The 22,812-nt window shown below is 43.8% G+C and overlaps 1 protein-coding gene across 1 annotated transcript in view; it reads right to left on the bottom strand.

The window, feature by feature from the left end:
• The window catches only part of RBL2 (RB transcriptional corepressor like 2), a 533,156-nt gene that overhangs the window by 304,151 nt on the left and 206,193 nt on the right, over positions 1 to 22,812 (bottom strand). Inside the window, exons 13-14 of the mRNA XM_069216335.1 lie at positions 3,623 to 3,787; positions 1,792 to 1,903 (exon numbers count right to left, since the gene is read on the bottom strand). Of these exons, the coding sequence (XP_069072436.1) occupies positions 1,792 to 1,903; positions 3,623 to 3,787 (277 nt within the window). The remainder of the gene's footprint in view (positions 1 to 1,791; positions 1,904 to 3,622; positions 3,788 to 22,812) is intronic.

Raw genomic sequence — 22,812 nt, forward strand, 5'->3', positions numbered from 1 at the left:
GCACTAAGACATACTACATCAGCAGCGGATGCCATGGGGGCAATCTTCACAAGTCATTACCTGGTAGATATTTGAAGAATAAGACATCCTGTACTAAAACAATGAACATAGTCTTCCTCTGTTCTTAACGTGGTCTAGATTGGAATATTTCTGATAACACTCACAATGTGAATGTATGGACAAGAAAGGTTGAGCACTTTGCTAATACACTGCCAGATCATTCCCTGGTTCGCCCCATCTTTGCGATATCAGGCTTGCAGGAAAAGACAGCCTTGTGGAATACTATCTCGGAGGGTGCTGCTGGATATTGTTTAGAGGGGAAAGCAGGAAAGAAACTGTGGACTACTTCACAAATAATTTAGACTCACTTGAGGAAATGGCAATAATATGGGAGACGTTCAAAGTGGTACTGCAAGGACAATTTATTACCAATCAACTTGAGGTACTAAAATAAAATAGCCTGGCTGGAGTATGAAAAAAAGCAGCAGGAAGCAGACCTATCCTCAGATACAGGAACAAATGCTAGAGAATTGATGAGATTTAAAATATCAGAATACAATGAAGTGGGGAAAAGAGAAGTCCATTATTTGGGCAAGTATGAAAGGGTGACCTCTTTTCGGGAATGTGAACACCTAGTCAAGACACTGGATAATACTATTAAGCAGCCATGAGCAACAAATAACATTATATACATGGCAGAGTCAGATAAGTGCCCTAAGTATGAAATGTTGAAAGTAGTGGAAACACTTTTCAATTACTATGAAGCCCTTTATTTGTCACATTGCATTAACACAGTCACAAATATTAAAGCTTATCTAAAGCAGGGGTCTCCAATTTTTTCTGCAAGAAGAGCTCCTGATCCTCCTGAGCTACTAATATTATTAAAGATGTGTTATTAAATCAGACTAGATTACATTAGCAGCCACCATATGCAAAAGTTGCCAGCAGTGATCAGTTTGGTGCATTAGGCACTTGTTGCCAGCAATAATGTGAAAAAGCTTTGTCAAAGTGGAATGCCTCTCTATGGGTAATTTGTAGCAGCATAGATTCAAGTCCCTGGTGTTTTAGTAATCTACCCAACACAGTTTGATTTTCGTCACTCAAATATCAGCTTAAAATATATATTGGAAATTCAACCATTTTTCTCCACACATCAGCTTATGAATTCTGAAAATACCCACATTTGCATCTCAAATACACGCGTTTAAAGTTTGGTATACATATATTATTCAATGAGTCACATTCTTCTAATTTAGTTGTCTTGGGCTGCACACAGAAGAGCTACTTACAGGTACTGGAGGGCTACTAGTATCTCACAAGCTAGTTATTGGAGAAGCCTGTGATAGAAAATTCTGCTGGTGTTACTTAGGAAATGGGTTTGAACCCTGAAACCATCTGAGTTGTTATTTGACCTACTCAATGTAGAAGCTGAGAAGAGTTTAGTTGGTGAAGCATTAAAACAGTTCCAGAGCATGTTGATGACGTATGGAAAAAACAGAAACGGATGTAACCACACAGGTTGGTGCCTATTGTACTCCACTAATGTATTATCCATTGTTCAAAGTCGTAGCTGCAGACTTATGTCGGTGGTGGAGAGATCCTACTGGGTAAAGCTTTTTCAGATCAGGCGGATGCCTGAGGGAATATTCATAATGTGAGAAAGTGGCAGGAAGAAGTATCCCTCAGAAGTACGCATCAAATTTCCTCTGTAGCATGCATTTCACTCTGTTGATTTTGTAGGGTACAATGGAACTGTATATTCTACAAAAAAAAATCCAGCTCAGAACTTACCTCTTCCAACTACTCCAGTCTCAGCTCGAATTTCATTTACTCTCCTTGGAGTCAAAGGTGAATCTGCAACACTGTTCCCACTGGGTTCCTCAAAGTAGTGGGCTGGCATTACCTAGGACATAATCATCAATGTTTTTATCTTATTCTTAATTACAATAATTATAACCTAATGACATTTTCAGTGTTTTAACCATGTGCTGCAGTACAAAACAGACGAGGGCAGTGTTTCTTTTTAATTACAGCAAACCTCAAACTCTTAAGGAATCACTTTTCCAACCAAAAGGTAGGCATTAAACCGAGGGCATAAGGACCTTAGGGGGCGACTCCGTTTAGCTGGAAATGGGGTATTCTTGAGACACATTTACACTTCTTACTGTTTCCTTTAGGGGAGAACTTCCCTGCCACTTGACTTCTGCTAACTAGCACTCTTTGTAAATTCCTTTCATCATGTTTAGATGTATCCTGTTAGAAACGAAGGGCCTGATTTAGAGTTTGGCAGAGGGGGTTACTCTGTCACAAATGTGACATATCTCCTTTCTGCCGTATTACGATTCCATTACAGCCAATGAAAATCGTAAAATGGCAGATGGGAAATCCATCACATTTGTGATGGAGTAACCTGTCCGCCAAACTCTAAATCAGGCCGTCTGTCAGGCGAAAGGAAGAGCATCAGTTTAACAGGTCAAAACAGACGAAGCACAGCTAAAGAAGACTCTCTCGTTTTTTATTCATACGCAGCGTTGCCATTTGTTGCTTTCAATATGTTAGTCACTTTTCAACATCTACTTCAGAAGATCTGTTAAATGAGTTCAAAATATGGTGACATTAGGATACAATAAAGATTTTAAAAGTATAGCTTATTTGGAAGGCATTCTCCTTCTGCAGTCCTCTAAGCATGAACAGGTACATGTTCCATAAACAAGTGCAATAACCTACAATACGGTTGGACAAACTTCTTTGCTACAGGATTAACTCAATCTTACAGAAGTATGTTATTGGCTGCATTGTGATGAGCACATTCCAAGGAGTCAGGTATTTATGTGCTTTATAATAGGTACAGCCATTGTGCACTATAAATCTCTTAAAACAATGCATTCAGATCTTAGTGGACGAACAGCTACTTGGGTGTTATTCCAATGAAAGATTAGGGACTCACATTTGACAGCTTTATTCACACTTTAAAGACTGGGTTCCTGAAGCAATGGTAGTAGCCTAAGATATGATAATGTAAGAATGTATGCTGCCGGCACAGGAGTGACACGACTTCCATCAAGCATTATCAGATCTCACGTTTATTTATTGCAGGGTCGTATACATTTAGTGCCTGGCTGATAAGTGCTATTAATCCAAAACGGGAACAGGTAACTTAAAAACTGAACCTTACAGCTCCACTACAAAGGAGAAAGTTTTTTAATTTGTTTATTGGTTTAGCTAACTCTTCTTAAAAGAGCTGTAAAAACTACAGAGACACTACTGTGTGGAGCATTGTTAGGACCTCCAAACCCATATTTACTAGGACATAATGGGTATTCTTTATGTGTCACAAATATTTCCTAGCTGAATGTGGGACAAGTGAATAGTCAAAAAACAATTACTACAGGCATCAGGAGCTCAGCCAAGATTCATTCTAATTATTCACTTTTTTTATGATGCAGATCTGGAACTGTGTGAATTAAAAAAATGCTTTCAACAATACATTTTATGCAGACCACTTCAGACAGTGAGGCAATCTTTACCAATGAACCTAAAAATACATAATAATCTTAAATGCTAATAAAGCGCTGCACAACATATTTTCACATTTCCATACGTTTTGTAAATGGAAACCTACCTCCTCACAAGTTGGGACCCGGTTTTCATTTTCTCTAATTTTGTCCCACAAAGGAGACTCTACTTTCCAGGCCATGCTCTCCAAGATCTGTTCTTCAATTTTATTTAAGTGCTTCACAACCTCTCTGCAGAGGCCATCCTCTGCCCTAATGACAATTTCTATCACCTGCTCAAAACACAAAACAGATATTAACAGGGGATATCATGCAAGTCTGTACAAACTTCTTCACTAATCTTTTTTTTTGTATTTGTATATCATTTAATAAATTACATTTAGGCTCCTTATATACTGACATTTTTGTTCATAAGTACCGCCTTTCAACCAGTGAATGGATAGTTATCTTTTGGCCAGTAACAATAGGATCGACACAAGCTGCTTTACCATTTTGGGTATTTCTGCTACATATCCCATTTGGGCTACATCCGAGGATTTAGGAATTGATGAGTCCACTATATGGAATATCAATTCTATTGTCTTTGACCAAAATGTACTAATATACTGGCATCCCCAGGCCAAATGTATGATATTTCCATGGGTTGTGTAACACCTACGGCAGAAGTGTAGTCCGCAGGCAGTAGTAGGACCTTTTAAGCATTAACCTGAGGTCGCCGAGATCTTTTTTCCTATAGCTGTGGCACCAATATATTATCAATCACCTTTGGATCATTAAACAATGTGTAAAGCAGCCACACCCACTACCAGCTAAACTTCAGTCCAATTACTTTTAAAACCACTGTAAACTCTAGTAGTTTCTGAGAGAATGTTGTGTAGTGTAACTATACCTTTCGTTATCCTATGATATGTGAATATGTCCACTGTGTTAATGGGACCTTTGCTTCTGAATTGGACAAATGTAATCAGGAGCCCATTTTCAGGCAGTAGAAGGATCTTTTAAGCATTAACCTGAGGTCGCCGAGATCTTTTTTCCTATAGCTGTGGCACCAATATATTATCAATCACCTTTGGATCATTAAACAATGTGTAAAGCAGCAACACCCACCACCGGCTAAATTCCAGTCCAATTACTTTTAAAACCACTGTAAACTCTGGTAGTTTCTGAGAGAATGTTGTGTAGTGTAACTATACCTTTCGTTATCCTATGATATGTGAATATTTCTACTGTGTTAATGGAGCCTTTGCTTCTGAACTGGACAAGTGTAATCAAGAGCTCATTTTCATAAAGGTGCCCCATCTCATCTCTGGTCAGTGTGTGTTCTACTGCTTACTCTGATATCATGGACAGTGCTGGGTTGTCCAACAGAGTAGCATATGGTGAGTGTAATTTTTGTATGCCTGCCAACCTGCTCAACTCCCACCAGGCTCTGTTTGTTGCCATTACTGTATTTATTCTTTTCCTTGGGTATTTGAATGTTTTTTATAGGAGGATGGCTCAGTATATGGTGTACACCTATTGGTGGTGTACGCTGCACTGAGTCCAGGCAACCCTTAGTGATAGTGTTAAAGGTCTTCCAATAGCCAAAGCTCTCAAAAGAGGTAGCTGTAGAAAGCAGCTAAGGCTTATCAGAGAGGGTGTAAAGCAATTGCAATAACCAGAGTCAGTTGTAAAAAGGAAGGTTCAGGAGTGCCCCACCCGTGAATACCCAGAGAAGTGGAGTACTTACACCAGGGAACCCGGGTGCATAGGGGTGAAGTCGGGTCGGAATCCCCAGTTGAAGTCAATGGGGACCTCGGCTGTCCAGCTGACCGGTGGACCAGGTCGGTGAAAACCCAAGCATAGATTTCAGACAAGGAGCACCTGTGGAAAGAGGGGACAGAGTCCAGACCACCCAGAGATGCCCAGCGGGTGCAGGAGGGCAATGCCCGACCTTCTTGTTGATGCTTTCTATGTGCAACAGTTGTCGTGAAGATGCAGCTGCGGCGTCCAGGTGATGCAGAAGGATCCCAGGAGTCATCCACCTGCTGCCCCATGCTAGCTGTCGAATGCAGTGAGGTCAGTGGTCAGCAGGACCACCAACAATCCTTGGCAAATGCAAGAGAAGTGTTGCACTAAGAGTTGCAGTAATCGGGACCAGCAAGGTCCAAGGGACTCAACCTTTGCAACTAAGTAAAGACCATCCCTCAGCAGTGGGGAGAGCCAGTAAGAATCAAAGGAGACCCCAAAAAGACCCTCCGGTACCAGGCACAGGGAGTCGCAAGGATGTCTCAGCAGCACAACAAAGATGGATGTCCAGGCTGCAGGGACTGCAGGGAGGACGTCCGTCTTGGAGGTGTGTAATGTTGGAGGCTGGGGCTTCTTGGAGCTAGGAGGTCTTCGAGCTGAAGAGCCAACAAGCCATTGTCATGACAACAGACGCGGTGCACAGGGGTTCCCAGCAGGCTCCAATGAGAGACCACCATCATCCCAGTTGCAAAGAAGACAGGTCAGGCCTCTAGAAAGGCAAATAACCACAACCTGTGTTGCAGGGCCTTCAGGAGTCCGTGGGACAGCAGGATTCACAAGCCGGTCGTAGATGTCAGGGTGCCTGTGGTTGCAGGGGAGAGACTCCTTCACTTCAAGCACGATTTCTTCTGGATGTCCAGGAGGAGTCTTTGTGAATCTCTAAAGGATGCACAGCCACAGAAGTTGCAGAGTCCTTACAATGCTCAGGCACAAAGTTGCAGTTGGAGCCCTCCTACCAAGTGCAGTCTTGTCTTGGTTCCTGGAGGATTCCAGCAGCAGGATCTGGTGTCCAGGTCGCAGGAGATGTCTTGAAGACAAAACTGGGGTCCCATCCTCAGGGGAGACCTTAAATAACACAGGCCGGAGGTTGGACAACTACCGCTGGGATCCACTTATCAGGGGATGGGGGTGTCCGAACGCTACTCAGGTGGACAGACCAGTCAGCTGCTCCCAGGAGCCTGTGCCCATCCTGTTTCCAAGATGGCAGAATCCAGTGGCCACCTGGCAGAGCTCTGGGCACCGCCCTAGGGGAGGAGCTGGACAGGGGAGTGGTAACTCCCCTGTCCTTTGTGTGTTTCGCACCACAGCAAGAGCTTAGGGGCACCTGCACTTTAAGAAACCAGTTTTGGGAGTGCGGTACCAAATGTGCCTTTCAAAGAAGTCTGGTGGCACACTCAGGACCACCCTAGCCCAGAGACACCTATTTCTAAATGTGAGGGGATAACACCGCTCCTTTAAAGGAAATCCTTTGTTCTGCCTTCCCCTGCCCGAGTTAAGCTCAGCAGCAGGGGGGCAGAACAGTGTTTGGGGTCAGTGGCAGCAGTGGCTTGCACACAGACACTGCAAGGCTCAACAGACAGACATGGAGGATCCTGTAAGGAACCCCCAAAGCACATGATATCATACAACTAGAATTGGAACCGGTGTAGTTGCAGGATTCCAATATGTTTGATACTAAATATGTCTAGGTTTGGTGAAACATTATGTAGTTGGATATCTCGTAATGACCAGTGTCCTCTACGTACCTCAGAACGGTTCCTCTTACTTACAAAGCCCAGTAAATGGAGTCTGGGGTTTGCTGGGGGTTTGTTTGCTCATGCAGGGGTTCCTTCACACTTAGAACCATGCACCCTGCCCTTGGACTGAAGGGCCTACCTTAGGGGTGACTTATAGGGTCAAAATGCAGTGACTGCAGTAAAAGGCAATCCTTATTTCTTGGGTGAAAGGTGCATGAACCATTTCACACAGGCTGCAATGGCAGGCCTACAGACACCCTTTGCATGGGCCCCCATGGGTTGCATAATGACCCCTGGTGTACCAGTGTCCTGGGTATCTGAGTACCATATACTAGAGACTTACAGGCGGACACCAGGATGACAATTGTGGGGTGTAAGGAGTACTTACCAACCAACTTTAGGGGAGAGAACACTGACACTAGGTTCCTGGTTAGCAGGATCCCAGTGTACTACAGTTCAAACACACTGACACCAGACAAAAAGTGGGGGCAGCCATGTCAGAAAGATCCTACTTTCCTACAGTTTTCAGCAGGTATAACGCAAAAGTTTCTTACCTGTAGGTGTAGTTTTGAAGCTTGAAAATTTTCCGGATTCACATGATGTGCAGTATTCCGTCATCTAGTGGTTGGGTCTGGAATTACTCCCAAATGTTTGCCTGTCTTCTTTTTCTAGCTTTGTTTGTTGGTGGGCGTCGACTGAACCTCCATTTGGGGTTTCCTTGTGATGATGTTGCACTTACTCTGGATGTTCCCACCTTAGTTCACCAACTTCAGATTCCATCTTTTTGGTGGCGGTCGGTGGGTTGCTTGTGAATCCAGAAAATCTTCAAACTGCATGACTACATCTACAGGTAAGAAACTTTTATGTTTTGCAGCATTGATCTTTTCTGGATTCACATGCTGTGTATTGATTGTAAAACAGTTTGACTACTGTGATGGTTAGGATGAAGATGGGCCTTGACTCGTAAATAGATACCTTAACACCTTTTGTCCCGCCTGAGCTTCTTTGTTAATTTGTATATCAATGCAATAGCACTTTGTAAACGTCTGTACTGAAGCCCAAGTTGCTGCCATGCATATTTCTTGTAACGGAGTGTCTGACATAAAGGCAATGGTAGCTCCTTTTTTTCTGTGTTGATTGTGCTCCAGGTGCTATAGGTAATGCTTCACCTGCATTTGTGTAACATAACTGAATTAATTTTGCAATCCACCCTGCACTAGTGTTCTTCTTAGATAGTTTTTTAAGAACGCTACAAACAATTTCTAAATTTTTCTGAAAGGTTTTGGGTGTGTGCAAAGTTTTTTCTGCTTGTGTCTTTGGATTTTGAAAGAAACTGGGAATTTGAATAGATTGGTTAATGTGAGACTGTGAGACCACCTTTGGTATGAAATGTGGACTTGTTCTAATGACAATTCTGTCTTTGTGAATTTGAAAGTAGAGTTTTTGAACAGTAGGTGCCTGTAACTTATTAACCCTGTGAAGGGAAGTAATAGCTACTAGGAAAGCAGTCTTTATTCTTAACATCTGTAGAGTCGCTTTGTTTAATGGTTTGAACGTTTTTTTCATGAGTTGTGTAAGAACTAATTTTGGGTTCCATGTAGGTGCTGCCCTCATTGGTGGTACTATCTCTTTTGCTCCTTCTAAAAATCTTTTCACCACTGGCGCTGTGAAAAAACGTCTTCACATTTGACCTCTTGTGCAAGCTACTATAGCAGCCAGATGAACCCTCAAGGATGCATAAGTAAGGCCCTCTTGTAACAGGTGATTTAAATATTTTAACAGTCTTTTCTCTTGTAATTTTTTAGTTCAATGTATTTCTCACACATCAATTTCTTCCATTTTGTCATATAACATTTCCTTGTTATTGGTTTTCTAGCCTCTCTTAGCACTGCCTTTGTATTTTCTGGCAACTTTATGTGTCCGAATGTTAAGACTTCAGGAGCCATATCATTAATTTAAAATATTCTGGTTCTGGGTGCAGTACTTTCCCACTTTCCATTGACAGCAGATCCTGTCGTTTTGGTAGTGTCTAAAAGGTTTTGTGGGCCAATTGAACTATCTCTGAGTACCACATTTATCTTGCCCATGGCGGCGCAATTAGAATCAAGGTCATGTGACTCCGTTCGCGTTTTCTTGATAACTCTGTGTAACAGATATTGAGGGAAAAGCATATACAAATGTCCCTGACCATTTTATCGAAAGAGCATTCCCCTGAGCCTGAAGGTGTGGCAGCCTGGAGGCAAAGTTTTGGCATTTTGCGTTCCAGGGAGTTGCAAACAGATCTGTCGCTGGTGTGCCCCGTTTTTTGGGAAATGTTTAGCACCACTTTCTGATTGAGATCCCATTTGTGTAAGCATGAGGCCTGTCTACTCAGTTTGTCTGCCTTGCAATTGTCCTTTCCAGGTAGATGAATCGCTTGAATATCTCTCTTTCTCTGAACTGCCCATTTCCAGAGTTGCTAAGCTAATTTTGAGAGGAGTGGGGATTGAGTACCTCCCTTTTTGTTGATGTAAACACTGTTGTTGTGTTGTCAATTTGAATTAATATTGTCTTTCTGTGAATGTGCTTCTAAAGAGTTTTCAAGGCTGGAAAAACAGCCTTTAACTCCAGAAAATTGATACATTGTACCACATCCTGATTCTCTCAGATTCTTCTTATCTTCAGAGAGCCCATGTGAGCTCCCCATCCCATATGTGAGGCACCAGCGGGTATTGTTAGTGGAGGAGTTGGTTGCAGAAATATTCTTCCCTCGAGTAATGTTTTCCCTGTTGAACCATGCCATTTATCACTAAACCTTATGCGTGACAACCACTAGAGCTTCCCAACTCTCTGTCACTTGAGTCCATTGATTTCGAGGCCATTCCTGAATTGGTCTCATATGAAGTCTCACATATGGGATTAAAGGAAAGCATGATGCAATATTTCCTGGTAATTTCCCCACACTCCTCGCTGTCAGAGCTTGCCCCTTCTGGTAATGGAGAGGCTCCTCCAAAAGAGGCTGAGTCCTAATCTCGCTGGGGAATGCTTTCCAGTGAATGGAATTCAATCTTGCTCCCAAGAAAATCTTCTCCTGTTCTGGTGCTGGAGATGACTTCTCTATGTTTAACAAGAAACCTAGAGTGCATACAATTTTCATCACCCTCAAAATGTCCTGCTTGCATTTTTTTGGTAAGAGTGTGCTCTTACAAACCAATCGTCGAGATACGCATACACATGTATACCTCTCCTTCTGAGATGTGCTGCTGCCACAGCTAGGCTCTTTGTGAACACTCTTGGAGACAATTTTATCCCAAAGGCTAGAACTCTGAATTGGTAATGTTTTCTGTCTATGACAAATCTCAGGTACTTTTTTGCATTTTGCACTCAATGGTATGTGAAAGTAAGCATCCTTTAAGTCTATAGTTGCCATGTAGTCTTCTTTCTGGTGTTAAGGAATAAATTCCTGTAAAGTTGTCAGCTTGAATTTTTGTGTTTTTATCAATTTGTTGATGTACCGGAGGTCTAATATTGGTTGCAGGGATCCATCTACTTTTGGTATTAGGAAATATGTTGAGTAACTGCCCCTGTTGATTTCCTGCTTTGGCACTGGTTCTATTGCTTGTTTAGCTAACAACTATTCGACCTATTTGAGAAATCAATTTGTCTGCCCCTTTGAATGTATCCTGTAATGTGGCCCCCTTGATGGTGGGTCTTTTATAAATTCTATGCAATACCCTAATTTTATTATGTTTAGAAATCATTTGTCTGAAGATATTTTTCTCCACTCCTGGAGGAAATGTTTTCATTTTCCACCGACCTGTGAATACTGATGGAACCTTTTTTTGCTACTGTTTTGATCCACATAAGTTTTCTTTGATGTTGCAATGCAGTCATTTGGTTGCTGGAGTTGAACCTCCTCTTGCTGGTTGTCCTCTAACTCTTACCAGAAAGGAAACCCTCCTGTTGTTGCTAGTACCGCCAACTCTGTTGTGAGGAGGTGGTTTTTGTGCCACTATGGAAGCTCTGATGAGTGCTCCCAGACTAGAAGCTACTGCTAGAGGCTGGTCTTCTTGCTGAGAAAGAGCCCCTTCATGATCCTCCTCGAAATTGTAATGCACCCATGGATTTTGCAGTCTCGTTGTCCCTTTTCAGCCGATTTAGACTTTAATCAATAGAGTTTCCAAATAACTGGTGTCCATTAAACAGGGTGTTTATTATGTTCCCTTGGACCTCAGATTTGATACCTGAAATTCTCAGCCAGGAATGACGTCTTAAAGTAATCCCCACCATTAACAGAGCTGTTTTTAGACAAGTGTTTGCTATATTTTTTCCACGCTCCACCAGATGTGCTGCCCTCTTTTTATACTGGTCATGGAGATGTTTTATTAATTTCCCTATTTCATCCCAATGCTGGTGTGTGTCTACAGAGTAAAACACTGGAATCGGCAATGTGCCACTGGTTTGCTGCACTTGGTTGTAACGTCTGACCCATAACTTCCATTTTCTTACTTTCTTTATCTGGGGGTGGCCCCGATGTCGAGGGAATATTAGCTCTTTTCTTGCAGTCAAGGTAATAATTGAGTCGACTGGAACAGTACCTTTAGAATTAGTATTTCTTTTCTGTTCTTGGTGTGACTGTTCTAAAAGTATCTGGCTCCTTAAATACTTCCCTGCCCTGGCCCAGAATACTAAGAAGTATAGGCAGATATTGATTTCTTGTCTGAGTTTGCAGCAGTGTTTTTAAGAGGAAAAACGCCTGGGGTTTATCCTCTCCCAATTGCACATTAAACTTATCTGCTGCATTCTTAATCACTAGGTTGTACATCCCAATGTCATCTGGGGGTGAAGGCTTTGAAGGATGAGACTCGGCATCCATTCATAAGAATCCCCTTCTAGGTCTTCCCAGTGGGTTTCAACATATTCACCTTCCTCACCAGGGTGAAACAAACCTTGTTCTCTTCCTCTTCATAAAAGAGTTATTACTCTTCCTCTCAAGGCTCAGGAGTGTGAGGAGGTCTGTAGGAAGCTGGCCTGGTGTGTGGTGGGTACCCAATGTACTTACATCTTATACCAGGTCCAGGTATCCCCTCTTAGTGAAGTGTAGGCAGGGTTTAGAAGCCAGGCTCTCTAGAGGTAGCTGTGGATAAGCAGCCAAGGCTCATCTAGGAGACATGCAAAGCTCATGCAATAACACTGTAGTCACACAGCACTTAGAAATAGGCATAGAAAAGGTCAGAAAACAGTGTGAATAGCAATAACCAATAGTGACCCTAGAAGGTGCACAAACCATATACTAAAAAAACTGAATGCAAACACAGGACCATTCCACTAGGTAAGTGGAATGTGTAGCGGGGAGCTGGGGGTACTAGAAAACCATAGAGGTAAATAACACAACACCCCCAGTGAACAGGAAAGCAAGAGTAAATCACTGGGTTTTCCCCAAACCATCCAAAAGCAGGAAAAGAAGAAAAATAAGACACCCAGAGAAGACTGCAACAAAACAAGCAGTGGATTCCTGAAGAAAGAAGGCCTGTGGAGAAAGGGGACCAAGTCCAAGCGTCACAGTGGAGTCCAGGAGGAGTAGGAGCAACTACCCACCCAGCTGTACTTGCAAGAGTTGGTCAACAGGGGTGAAGAATAGGTGAGCACTGCACCCCTGGAGCCGGAGACGAGTTCCTGATGGATACAAGTTCCTGATGGATGCAGAAGATGCCCCACGCTGGATGAAGATTGCAGATGGGAGTCCGTGCAGGAATTCCACCAACAAGCCTTTACAAAGGCAAACTCGCAATTAGTGGAAAAGTGGTGCTGCCGGGGACCGGCAAGGCCCAGGAGGACTCAACCCAAGAGGGGAGGAGTCATAAGGGACCCTGAACGTCGCAGAGAGTCCACAGGACCACAGCCAGCACCCACAGGAGATCTACAGAACAGGGACACAGGAGTCGCAGAAGGAGCCCATGCAGCACTACAAAAGAGGATCCCACGCCGCCAGAGAACCACGCAGGAGGCTGTGCTTTACAGGAAGGAGTGCTGGAGCTGCACATTGCCTGAAGATCCCTTGGAGGAAATGCCAACAAGCATTGGCAGATGCAAAAGACGCAGTGCACAGGGGTACTGTCCTGCGTGGGAAGGCAAACACTTAACTCCATCAAAGTTGAACAGCTGGCAGACAGGACCAAGAGGACTACTCCAGACCACCACCCGTGATGCAGGTTCCACGAAGCTCAAGATGAGGGGAGATCCGTGCAGACGGTCAGGTCGTCGTTTGCTGTCGGTTCCTGTGGCTGCAAGGGAGTGACTCCTTCACTCCAAGGGAGATTCCTTTTTCTTATTCTTGTGCAGGCTGAAGAGTTGCTATGTTCTGAGGATGCACGGCTGGGGAAATTTTGCAAAGCTGGCAGGTGTTGTGGAAACAAAGTTGCTGAAGAGTCTTCTTCGTTGATTGCAGTGTTGTAGGTTCCTGGAGGGTCCAGTCACAGTTCCGGAAGTCAAAGTGGAGGTTGCAGAGGAATCCTGCTGGAGACTTGCAAGCTTAATCTGAGGACCCACCCAAGAGAGAGACCCTAACTAGCTCTGAAAGGGGGATTGGTCACCTAGCCAGGTAAGCACCTATCAGGAGGGGGCTCTGACATCACCTGCCTGGCCTGGCCACTCAGATGCTCCCTGAGTTCCCTGCCAACCTTGGAAACAAGATGGCAGAACCCAGGGACCCTCTGGATGAGCTCTGAGCACCACCCTGGGGGTCGTGATGGACAGGTGAGTGGTCACTCCCCTTTCCATTGTCCAGTTTCGCCCCAGAGCAGGGACTGGGGTCCCTGAACCGGTGTGGACCGGTTTATGCACAGAACCTTCAAAGCATACCAGTGGCTTGGGGAGGCTTACCCTCCCAAGGCAGTCACACCTATTTCCAATGGGAGAGGGTGTTACCTCCCTCTCCCAAAGGAAATCCTTTGTTCTGCCTCCCTGGGCTTGATCAGATCAAGCAGCAGGAGGGCAGAAACCTGTCTGAGGGGTAGCAGCTACTGGGCTGCCCAGAAAACCCTGTAAGACTGGTGGTAGCAATGCTGGGGGTCCTCTAAGGAGCCCCCAGAGTGCATAGAATCATACTTCCAATACTTGCAACAGTATTGGGGTATGATTCTGACATGTCTGATACGAAACATGCCCAGGTTTGGAGTTACCATTATGTAGCTGGACACAGGTAGTCACCTATGTCCAGTACATATATAAAATGGCGCCCCGCACTGACGAATTCTATTAAAATGGGGTTGGAGTTTGTGGGGGTACCTCTGCTAGTGCAGGGGTACCCTCACACACAGTTACCTGCACCCTGCCCTATGGGCTGAGAGGGCCTACCATAGGGATGATCTACAGTGTCCTGGTGCAGTGACCTGTAGTGAACACGGGCGAGGGCACCTGTTTCACGCAGGCTGCAATGGCGGGCCTGCAGAACCATTTGCATGGGCTCCCTATGGGTGACAGAATAACTGCTGCAGCCCACAGGAATCCCCTAGTACCCCAATTTCCTGGGTACCTGTGTACCATATACTAGGAACTTACATGGAGGTACCAATATGCCATAAGTGTGGGGAAAAATGGTACAAACAATCAAGTTTAAAGGAGAAAGCATACTCGTCGGGATCCTGGTTAGCAGGAACAGGCCAAAAAGTGGGGGTAACCATGCTAGAAAGAGGCTACTTTCCTACAGGCTCGAATTTCCTCAACTTCTGCCTCCAGAAGCTCCTTCAGCATCGAAGTTCCCTGGGGGATCCCGAATCCCTTTCAACTTTCATCAAACTCTCTCTTCCTCTGTATCAATGCGGCCATTTTGGCCTCGAGCCTCTTAGTCTAAGTTTCAATTTCGATGGCCTGCTCTTCAGGACTGTTTGATAACTGCTTCCTTTTGATGTTGAATTTTCCTTTGTCATCTGTTCAGACTGGGAGCTTCGTTGGCTTGAGTGTGAGTCGGCCTTTTGACGACGATGCAGCGTCTTTTGGTTTTCCATCATTCGATGGTCCATGTTTTATCGGGGGGTTTTTCACCAGCGGACGCCCCCTTGAGGGCTCCGTGGGACTTCCTTTAATGGGGCCTGTCTCCGGACGGCGAGCGTTTTGACACAGAGGGCTTTTGAGGCTCGCCCATAAAAAGGAAGACAGACAAAAATTTGGGTAAAATAGGAATTCCGGACCGAACCACTAGATGGCGGAATAATGCAGAATATGTGGAGCCAAAAAAGATTCACAATACAAAACCTCGGGTTAACCTTCGCTATTTTGTCTAGTTCTGTTATGTGTGGCAGGGGTGACTGAGTAAGGTACCAATATATGATGAAAAAGACCTACACAGCTAAATTGTACCTTCCTGAATCTTGAACTAGTAAAAGTGTCATAATCTCCAATCTCAGGCAAATCTATTTACCTGCCCATACCAGTCTGTTGAATTCTGCATGTATTGTTTTGAAAAAGTTTTGTGTCAATGAAATCAGGATATTTACAAATACGAAGAGAAACTTGGGACTAAAAACTACTTTCAGTGCGGTTATTCTGCCAGCCATTGACAACGGGAGTCTGATTAAGCAACAAACTTGAGTCTGAGGTTCTTCCAGCACAAGGCCATGGTTATCCCAGATAAGTATGTTTTTTTATCTCTATGGACTTTGATTCTCAAATGTCTCACTGATTCCTCTCTCCAAAGAAAAATATATTTTAGTGATGTCACCAGATTAGCTGGTGTTAAGAAGTATGCTTCCAATTTCCCCCAGTTCACCTTTATTTCAGAGTACACCTCAAATGTTATTTCCTGTAGCACTGGGAATAGGCTTAGCTCAGGAAGCGTACGAATTTGCATGATATCCTCATGCAAGTAGACTATTTTCTGCCTATTTGTAAATGAAAGCCCTCTGCATTGTGTTGCCTTATCTTACATTTGAGGCTCCAAGGCTATAGCAAAGGACAGCCCTGTCTGGTGCCTCTAGTGAGCTGGATAGGGTCTGAAATTAGCTGAATGATGTGAGCCATTAAGCTGGCGTATAGTAGTTTTATAAAGAAGCTATTCTTGCATTCACTGAGAATCGAACCCTGGCCTCCCATGTGGCAGGAGAGAATTACGCCTCTTAGCCATCAATCTACCCAGAGAAATGCTAGTGTGCTTACATTGCACAAACTTTAACGAATAAACAGTTAATTTAGGAGACTGTACTGTGGCCAAAGGTTGCATTACGCCCCATGCTACTGACTGTAAAATAAAAGTGAATGCAGTACTCCAGACCTATCTGTGAGGTGGCATGCTCCGCAGTATTGTTATTGTAGGGAACACATCTTTAGGTGCATAAAGACGGACTGGAAACATTTCAGTCACAGACTACTGCAATGGAGTAGGGTTTGAAGATGAACTACCAAATAAAATAAGCCACTTTCTCTCATTTCTAGCTTCTGAGGCTTCACGTTATTAGCCACAGTGCTGGGGTGGACGGCTGTTTTGCAGCTTTTCTGATGCAAATGTCTCCTCAGGGCAAACTTGAGAAAAGTGTTGCAGTTGTAATGGAGGAAAGTGTGATTGTTATATTAATTGGGGAATTCCTCTTTAAGTCACATGTCATCCCATGACCAAACATTCCCTAATGTATATGTGTTTACCCTCTAAGAAAAGAAGGTATATGTGGGGGTACGGAAAATATATTAAAGACAATAAACACAATTAAAGAGTCAAGCTGAATGATAAACCTAAAAAGAAAGAAATAGGAGTAACATTAGATATAACATGTTCATTGAAAGGGCAATTAGCTTGTAATACCCTTCAGAGAGAAATGATGACTGAACAAACAGTAAATGAAATAAAAAGACCTGGGAAACATATTGTCGTACCGTCTCAGTGAGTAAGCGAGGATAACACTGTAGAATGTTTAGGGATACCGACTAAAGACCAGCAAGAAAGACTGCATGAGCCTTACTGTCATTATATTCTGTGTCGCAATGAAAGCAAACCAATCAAATGTGGCACTGAGATGCTGAACGAAAGCTTATAGTCCACCCTGCAGACATCCACAAGAAACTGAGTTGTGATTACCATGTCTTGATCGTTTAGTGAGGAAATGAATCAGTGCCAATGAAAAAAGTATGACTGGACAGAAACAGTGAAAACAAAAACATCTAAGTTTAAAAGACGTTATTAGTATTACAGTATCAAAGGTGACAACTAGGGCTAAAGTGGACACAGGGGACTTGCAGGGTGGAGGGGGAGAAACAAGCTAGGAATAGAATCAGTCTAGCATCCATACTGACATTGTGGAGAGAAGTAATCAGCTGAAAAAAACACTACTGGTCTGTTGGGTGAACCATGACTGAAGAGCTTGAAACTGTACATCTTAGCTTACCTAGAGTGCATGCAGAAATAAAATAGGCTAGAATAAGCCTTCACACTGAATTTCTCAAAAATACATTTTTGAAAAACACATAAAGAACTTCAAATGGCCTTTCTGGAGTCTTCAAAATTAACTTAATGGACATAAAAAGACTTAGGATGAATATAAATTCTGCTACTCTGTAACCAACAGATTACAGCTTGCTTCTTTTTTAGGTTTGCATGATGGGCCAAATGTAACCATCTGGTACAGGGATCGTAAAAGTTCAAGATGCTTTTGTCCAAGTTATCATTTTGTGGTTTGCCTACAAGGGTGAGCTTACCGATTTGAACATTACCCAGAATCGCACAATGAGTTAGGAATTGCACTGGGAAACAAGACACCATCTCAAATGTAGATCCGGGTCCAAAGTCCCTGACATGTCTTTGTCCCCACAGTCTTCAATGTTTAAGTGGTGGGGAGTTGGGAGGGTTGTGACTTAAGCAGCACACCAATGATTAAAAGTATGTGATTTGCATGTGACTGTCAAAAATGTGGCGTGCTGTGCATCAATTGTAAAGCAGGTCCTCCCACTCTGTTAATATGGTAGATCCATAAAGATAGCTTCTGATGGACGTTTCAGTGATGGTTGTTTCTATTGCCATTGCCTTCCTGACGCCCTTTCCGGGTAGTGGGCTACCTGAATGTTTAAATTCTGAAGCTAAAAGGGCTCTATTGTAAGGGGAAAACTTGTCTAGTACCAAGATCTTTTTAACTGTAACATGGTATGTTATCACCCTGCTGCACAATTGAATGAGCAGTACCTTAGTGATATTTAAATGGGATCTAGACTTGGGTCTTTTCTGAGATCAAAGCTGATGTCATGGCGCCACCAACACGTTTCCAATGATGAATGATGTAAACGGGGCCTTTGAACTGTGCCTCTTACCTTAGCTCATTTTTCAGAGAACTGCAGCACAAATAAAATACTATAACTCTGGCAGATTAAAAAGGCAAAACAAATTCTAAAAAACCTAGAACAGAAAGCACGAGTCACCCCTTCCTACCACCTACCTTCCTTTGTCAGTCAACCACCTACCCCCCCTTCCCACTCCATTTAGGACAAGCTGATCACTTTAAAGGTAAAGCTAAGAAAACACAAAAGAGCCTTACTTGCCAAAGGCCTAACTGCTTGCTTCCCGCTACAACCTTCTTCCTCGAGTCTAGACCACTGTTCTATATTTTAGTTTTAATTCTCTTCATGTTTTAATCAAATGTATGCAGCTTGAATTTCTGTATTTATCGTAACAGCTGTTTTTTTATTCTGATGTATTTGTATATTTGCAATTTAAATGCTTTTATACTTATTAACTACCAAAAATGTTTGCTTTGATTAACTTGAACAGATAAGCTATAGGTGGACAGGTCACAAGGCTGTCCCCTATTCTGGCCCGCTTCAGTCTACTCCCCCTCCTACAGGTGGGGTTGATTAGTGCGGTTACCACTGTGCTTTTCAAAATACCCATGTCACACAGGTGGCACACTACAGAAAATAGAGCACTGGTCAAAATGACAATTTCAAGGGAGATAGGTTTATGTCTGGAAATTCACTGAAGGAACATGTTACTTACCCTGTATGCATCAGCACTACAGGCAACAAACAGATGCTTACAGGGTAGGTATCATTTTCCGTTCGAAGCATGTGTGGCTGTAGATATACATGCTGTGCATAGACTGTAAAGCAGTCCTCCACAAAAGCAGTGTTTAACTTGTAGGGGTTGCAGTTGTTTGGAAAAGTGTATGTAGCACTGCCTGACCCACGTTAGCTTGTTGGGTTGCCAGAACATCCACACAGTAGTGTTTCATGAAAGTGTGTGGTGTACACCAAGTAGCTGCTTTACATAACTTTCAGCTATTGGGATGTTACACAAGAAGGCCATAGAAGCTCCTTTCTTTCGAGTAGAGTGGGCTCTAGGAGGTGCAGGTAAAGCTTTTAGCTTTAGAATAACATGTTTGAATGCATTTGGATACAGCCTTTCCTTTTTGAGGTTGGGAGAAAGCAACAAAACGTTGTTGAGCCTTTTTAAAAGCTTTTGTCCTATCAATGTAGTACTTGACATCTAAAGAAAGGAGAGCCTGTTCCGCAACAAAGTCTGGTTATATACAAAAGAGAGGTAGATTGGGTGATTGACTGACTGAGGTGGAAAGGAAAGACTCCCTTTGGAAGGAATTTGGGGTTGGTGCAGAGGACAACCCTTTCTCTATGGAGTTGTAAGAAAGTTTCTTCCAAGGCTAATGCCTGAAGCTCACTAACACGGCTGAGTGAGGTAATAGCAATTATAAATGCCACCTTCCAAGATAGAAATTGAAAGGGGAAACTGTAAAGGGGCTCTAATGGAGCGCCCATGAGTCATGTGAAGACAATGTCAATATTCCATGAGGGTTCAGGTGGTATCCGTGGTGGAATAACTCGTTTGAGATCTTCCACTAAGGCCTTAATTACTGGTTTCTGATGACAGAAATGTGCTTCCTATTTTGAAGACCGGCAGCTACTACAGCCAGATGTAACCGTATGAAAGTGAAGGCTAGGCCAGAGATCTGTAAACGAAGCAAGTAACAAAGTTTTGTACTGTAGCCTTTAAAGGGACGATTTGTTTGGAGTGACAACTGCAGGCAAATCTCTTCCATCTGGCTGCGAGCATTCCCGAGTTGTAGGTCTACAGGCTTCCCTGAGAATGGTCATGCACTCAGGAAAAAGATTCAGGTTTCCAAATACTATGACCTCAGAAGCCAAATCACTAGGTTGAAGGACTTGAGATCTGGGTGCCTGATTTCTCTATGATTCTGCATTAAAAATTCCGACCTATTGGGGACCATCTCGTGAAGAACTACAGAAAGGTTGAGAAGATTTGTGAACGAGAGCTGGCGAGCCCATGTGAAAGCTACCAGAATCAGCGTGAGAGAAGTTTGCCTGAACCTCCGACCCACAAACGGAAAAAGAGGAAAAGTGCAGGCAAATGTTCCCGACTAACTCATCCATAGGCCATTGCCTCTGGACTGTGGGAACCTGCAATCGAAGTTTGGGCATTTGGCGCTGCCTGCGGTTACGAACAGATCTTTTTGAGGGAACACCCATTTTCAAAAGTAACAAGGGAGGACTTGCAGGTGGAGTTCCCACTTGTGGACTTGTTGTCACATCCTGCTGAGGAGGTCAACAAAATCGATGTCCATCCCCGCAAGGTACTCTGCTAAGAGGTGGATGTTGCGACGGAGAGCCCAAAGTCAAATAGCCTGAGATAGTTGAGAGAGTTGTGGAGAGAGCATCCCCGCCATTTCTGCAGGTAGTACATGGCTGTCATTGTCCGTCCGAACTAGGACAACCTTGCCAATCAGGTGAAGTAGGAATGCTCTCAATGCTAGGTGAACAGCTAAAAGCTCTAGGTATTTGCTGTAGAGCTCTAAGCATTTGGTGTCCCACAGGCCCTGCACTTGTGAGATCCTGTAAGTGTGCACCCTACCCTGTGAGTGATGTGTCAGTTGTAACAGAGGTGTGTGGAATAGGGTCAAAGAAAGCAAGTTTGGTCCATCTGGGGGCCTAAAAGATGCTCGTCATCAAAGGGCATTTTAGTACAATCTGATGAACCTCTGGCTCAAAACCAGAAATAAAGAACCATACATGCCTTTGTAGGAGAATGCTTGTGTGGCTCCCTCTAGCTGCCATGTCAGCTGAATCTAAAGCACCACATATAGAAGTATTAGAAATAAGCGTAGCCCTTGAGACAAGTTCTTGGCTCTGTTTTCTGTGCTCCTCCAGGACGAGGGTCCTCCATCTCGTCCCAGTGGGTATGGTCAGAACTCGCAAGTAGGCCCACAGAGTTTGCAATACACCAACGGTTGGCTGATTGCATTGCTAGTCTTTTCCTGCCACATCAATTCTTTTTCTCTCTATCTGGCTGTGGCCATCTCCGCTGGCCTGTGAGTTTTCTGCTTATCGGCAGTGGTAATGACTAATGAGGCCGGTGGAAACTGATCCGGAATATAGATGGGATATGATGGGCAGGCCCTGAACTGTTTGTCCACCCTTGGTGTTATAACCTTAGCTCTAATATGGTCTTTAAAAATATCTGTGGTATGTCTAAGCATGCCCTAGAGCACTGGGAGGTATTGAGTAGAGCAGTGAGTGGAAGAAAGTATTTTGAAAAGGAAGTCCTCCTTTAAGGGCTCCTCAAGAAGTTCCACCTGATGGAAAGAGGAGGCCCTGCCTATGAGTTCCTGATATGATGTAGAGTCATCGCGAAGATTGGGGCAGGCAGGGTAGAGATCAGGGTCTGTGTCTCCCGACAAGTATATGTCATAAGTATCCAATGGGTCACCCTGTGGGGGAATATTGAAAGTTGAATTTAGAAATTGGATTTTGAAATGTTTGAATCTTAAAATGGTTTTTGTTTTGGTGCTGATAGCTCGGTGTTGATGCAGAGGAAATAAAATGTTATGTGTCGGCCTGTCGCCTAAGAACAGTCTGATGCCAAAGTAATCGGGGTTGAAGCACACAGCTTGGAAAGTTTCTTTGGCACCAAGCCGAAGCAACGCAGAGTGTCCGAAGCAGGTGATCGGTGCCAACCTGGGCAGGAAGGCAGTGGTGGACCAACAGGCTCTGTTTGGTGTTTCAGAGGGGCTGCACGTCTTCTAGCCAAAGGCCTTTCGGGATAGTGTCAAGGGGTGAGGGGTACCATGCTCACAGACTCTAGAGTTGGTGGGAGGTCCTCCATCTCCATATAGGGCTGCCCTCTATGGAAAAGGCCTTTTCCTCTGCAGCCGATAGCTGAGAGTGTTGTTCTCCCTCTATGTGGCTGGGACCAAAAAGGTCTGGTGTTCCTTTAATGATCCTCAGCGAATTCTAGAGCAGACGTGTGCAATGGTCCCAAAGAGATTTCTTGGAGAGGATGGAGCATCAAGCGTCGCAGTCAGCCTCACTGTGTCCCAGTGACAGGCAGACTGCAGACCTACTGTAAATGTTCTCAGGGTATATTGCACTGCAGCAAGGACAATAACAAAAAGACATCCGTTCCATCACCGGCAAGGCATTCTTGAGAGACGTGATGGAGATGGGAGTGGGCCCCAAAGGGCGAGGCCATGGAGGGACCATGATAATTATGAACCCCGTTTGATCTAATTAATGAACGTCGAAACGCAAGGGAAAAGAGGAATGCGAGCAAAGACAATACTGACGAAAGGTAACGTACCGTCAACCAAAAAGAGCACCAACCGGGAGAACAGGAGCACACTTTCAAACACGATGGTGGAGAGAAAACGATGGAGACAATGGCACATTATCCCAAAGAGGAGGAGTCACAATAGCTCATGACTCGAAAGACTTCTTTGAAGAAAAACAACTTACACACATCTGGACCCAACACTAGATGGCAGAAGTATGCACAGCATGTGTATCTACAG

Source organism: Pleurodeles waltl, chromosome 12, assembly GCF_031143425.1.
Source record: "Pleurodeles waltl isolate 20211129_DDA chromosome 12, aPleWal1.hap1.20221129, whole genome shotgun sequence".
In the NCBI taxonomy this organism is placed as follows: Eukaryota; Metazoa; Chordata; class Amphibia; order Caudata; family Salamandridae; genus Pleurodeles; species Pleurodeles waltl.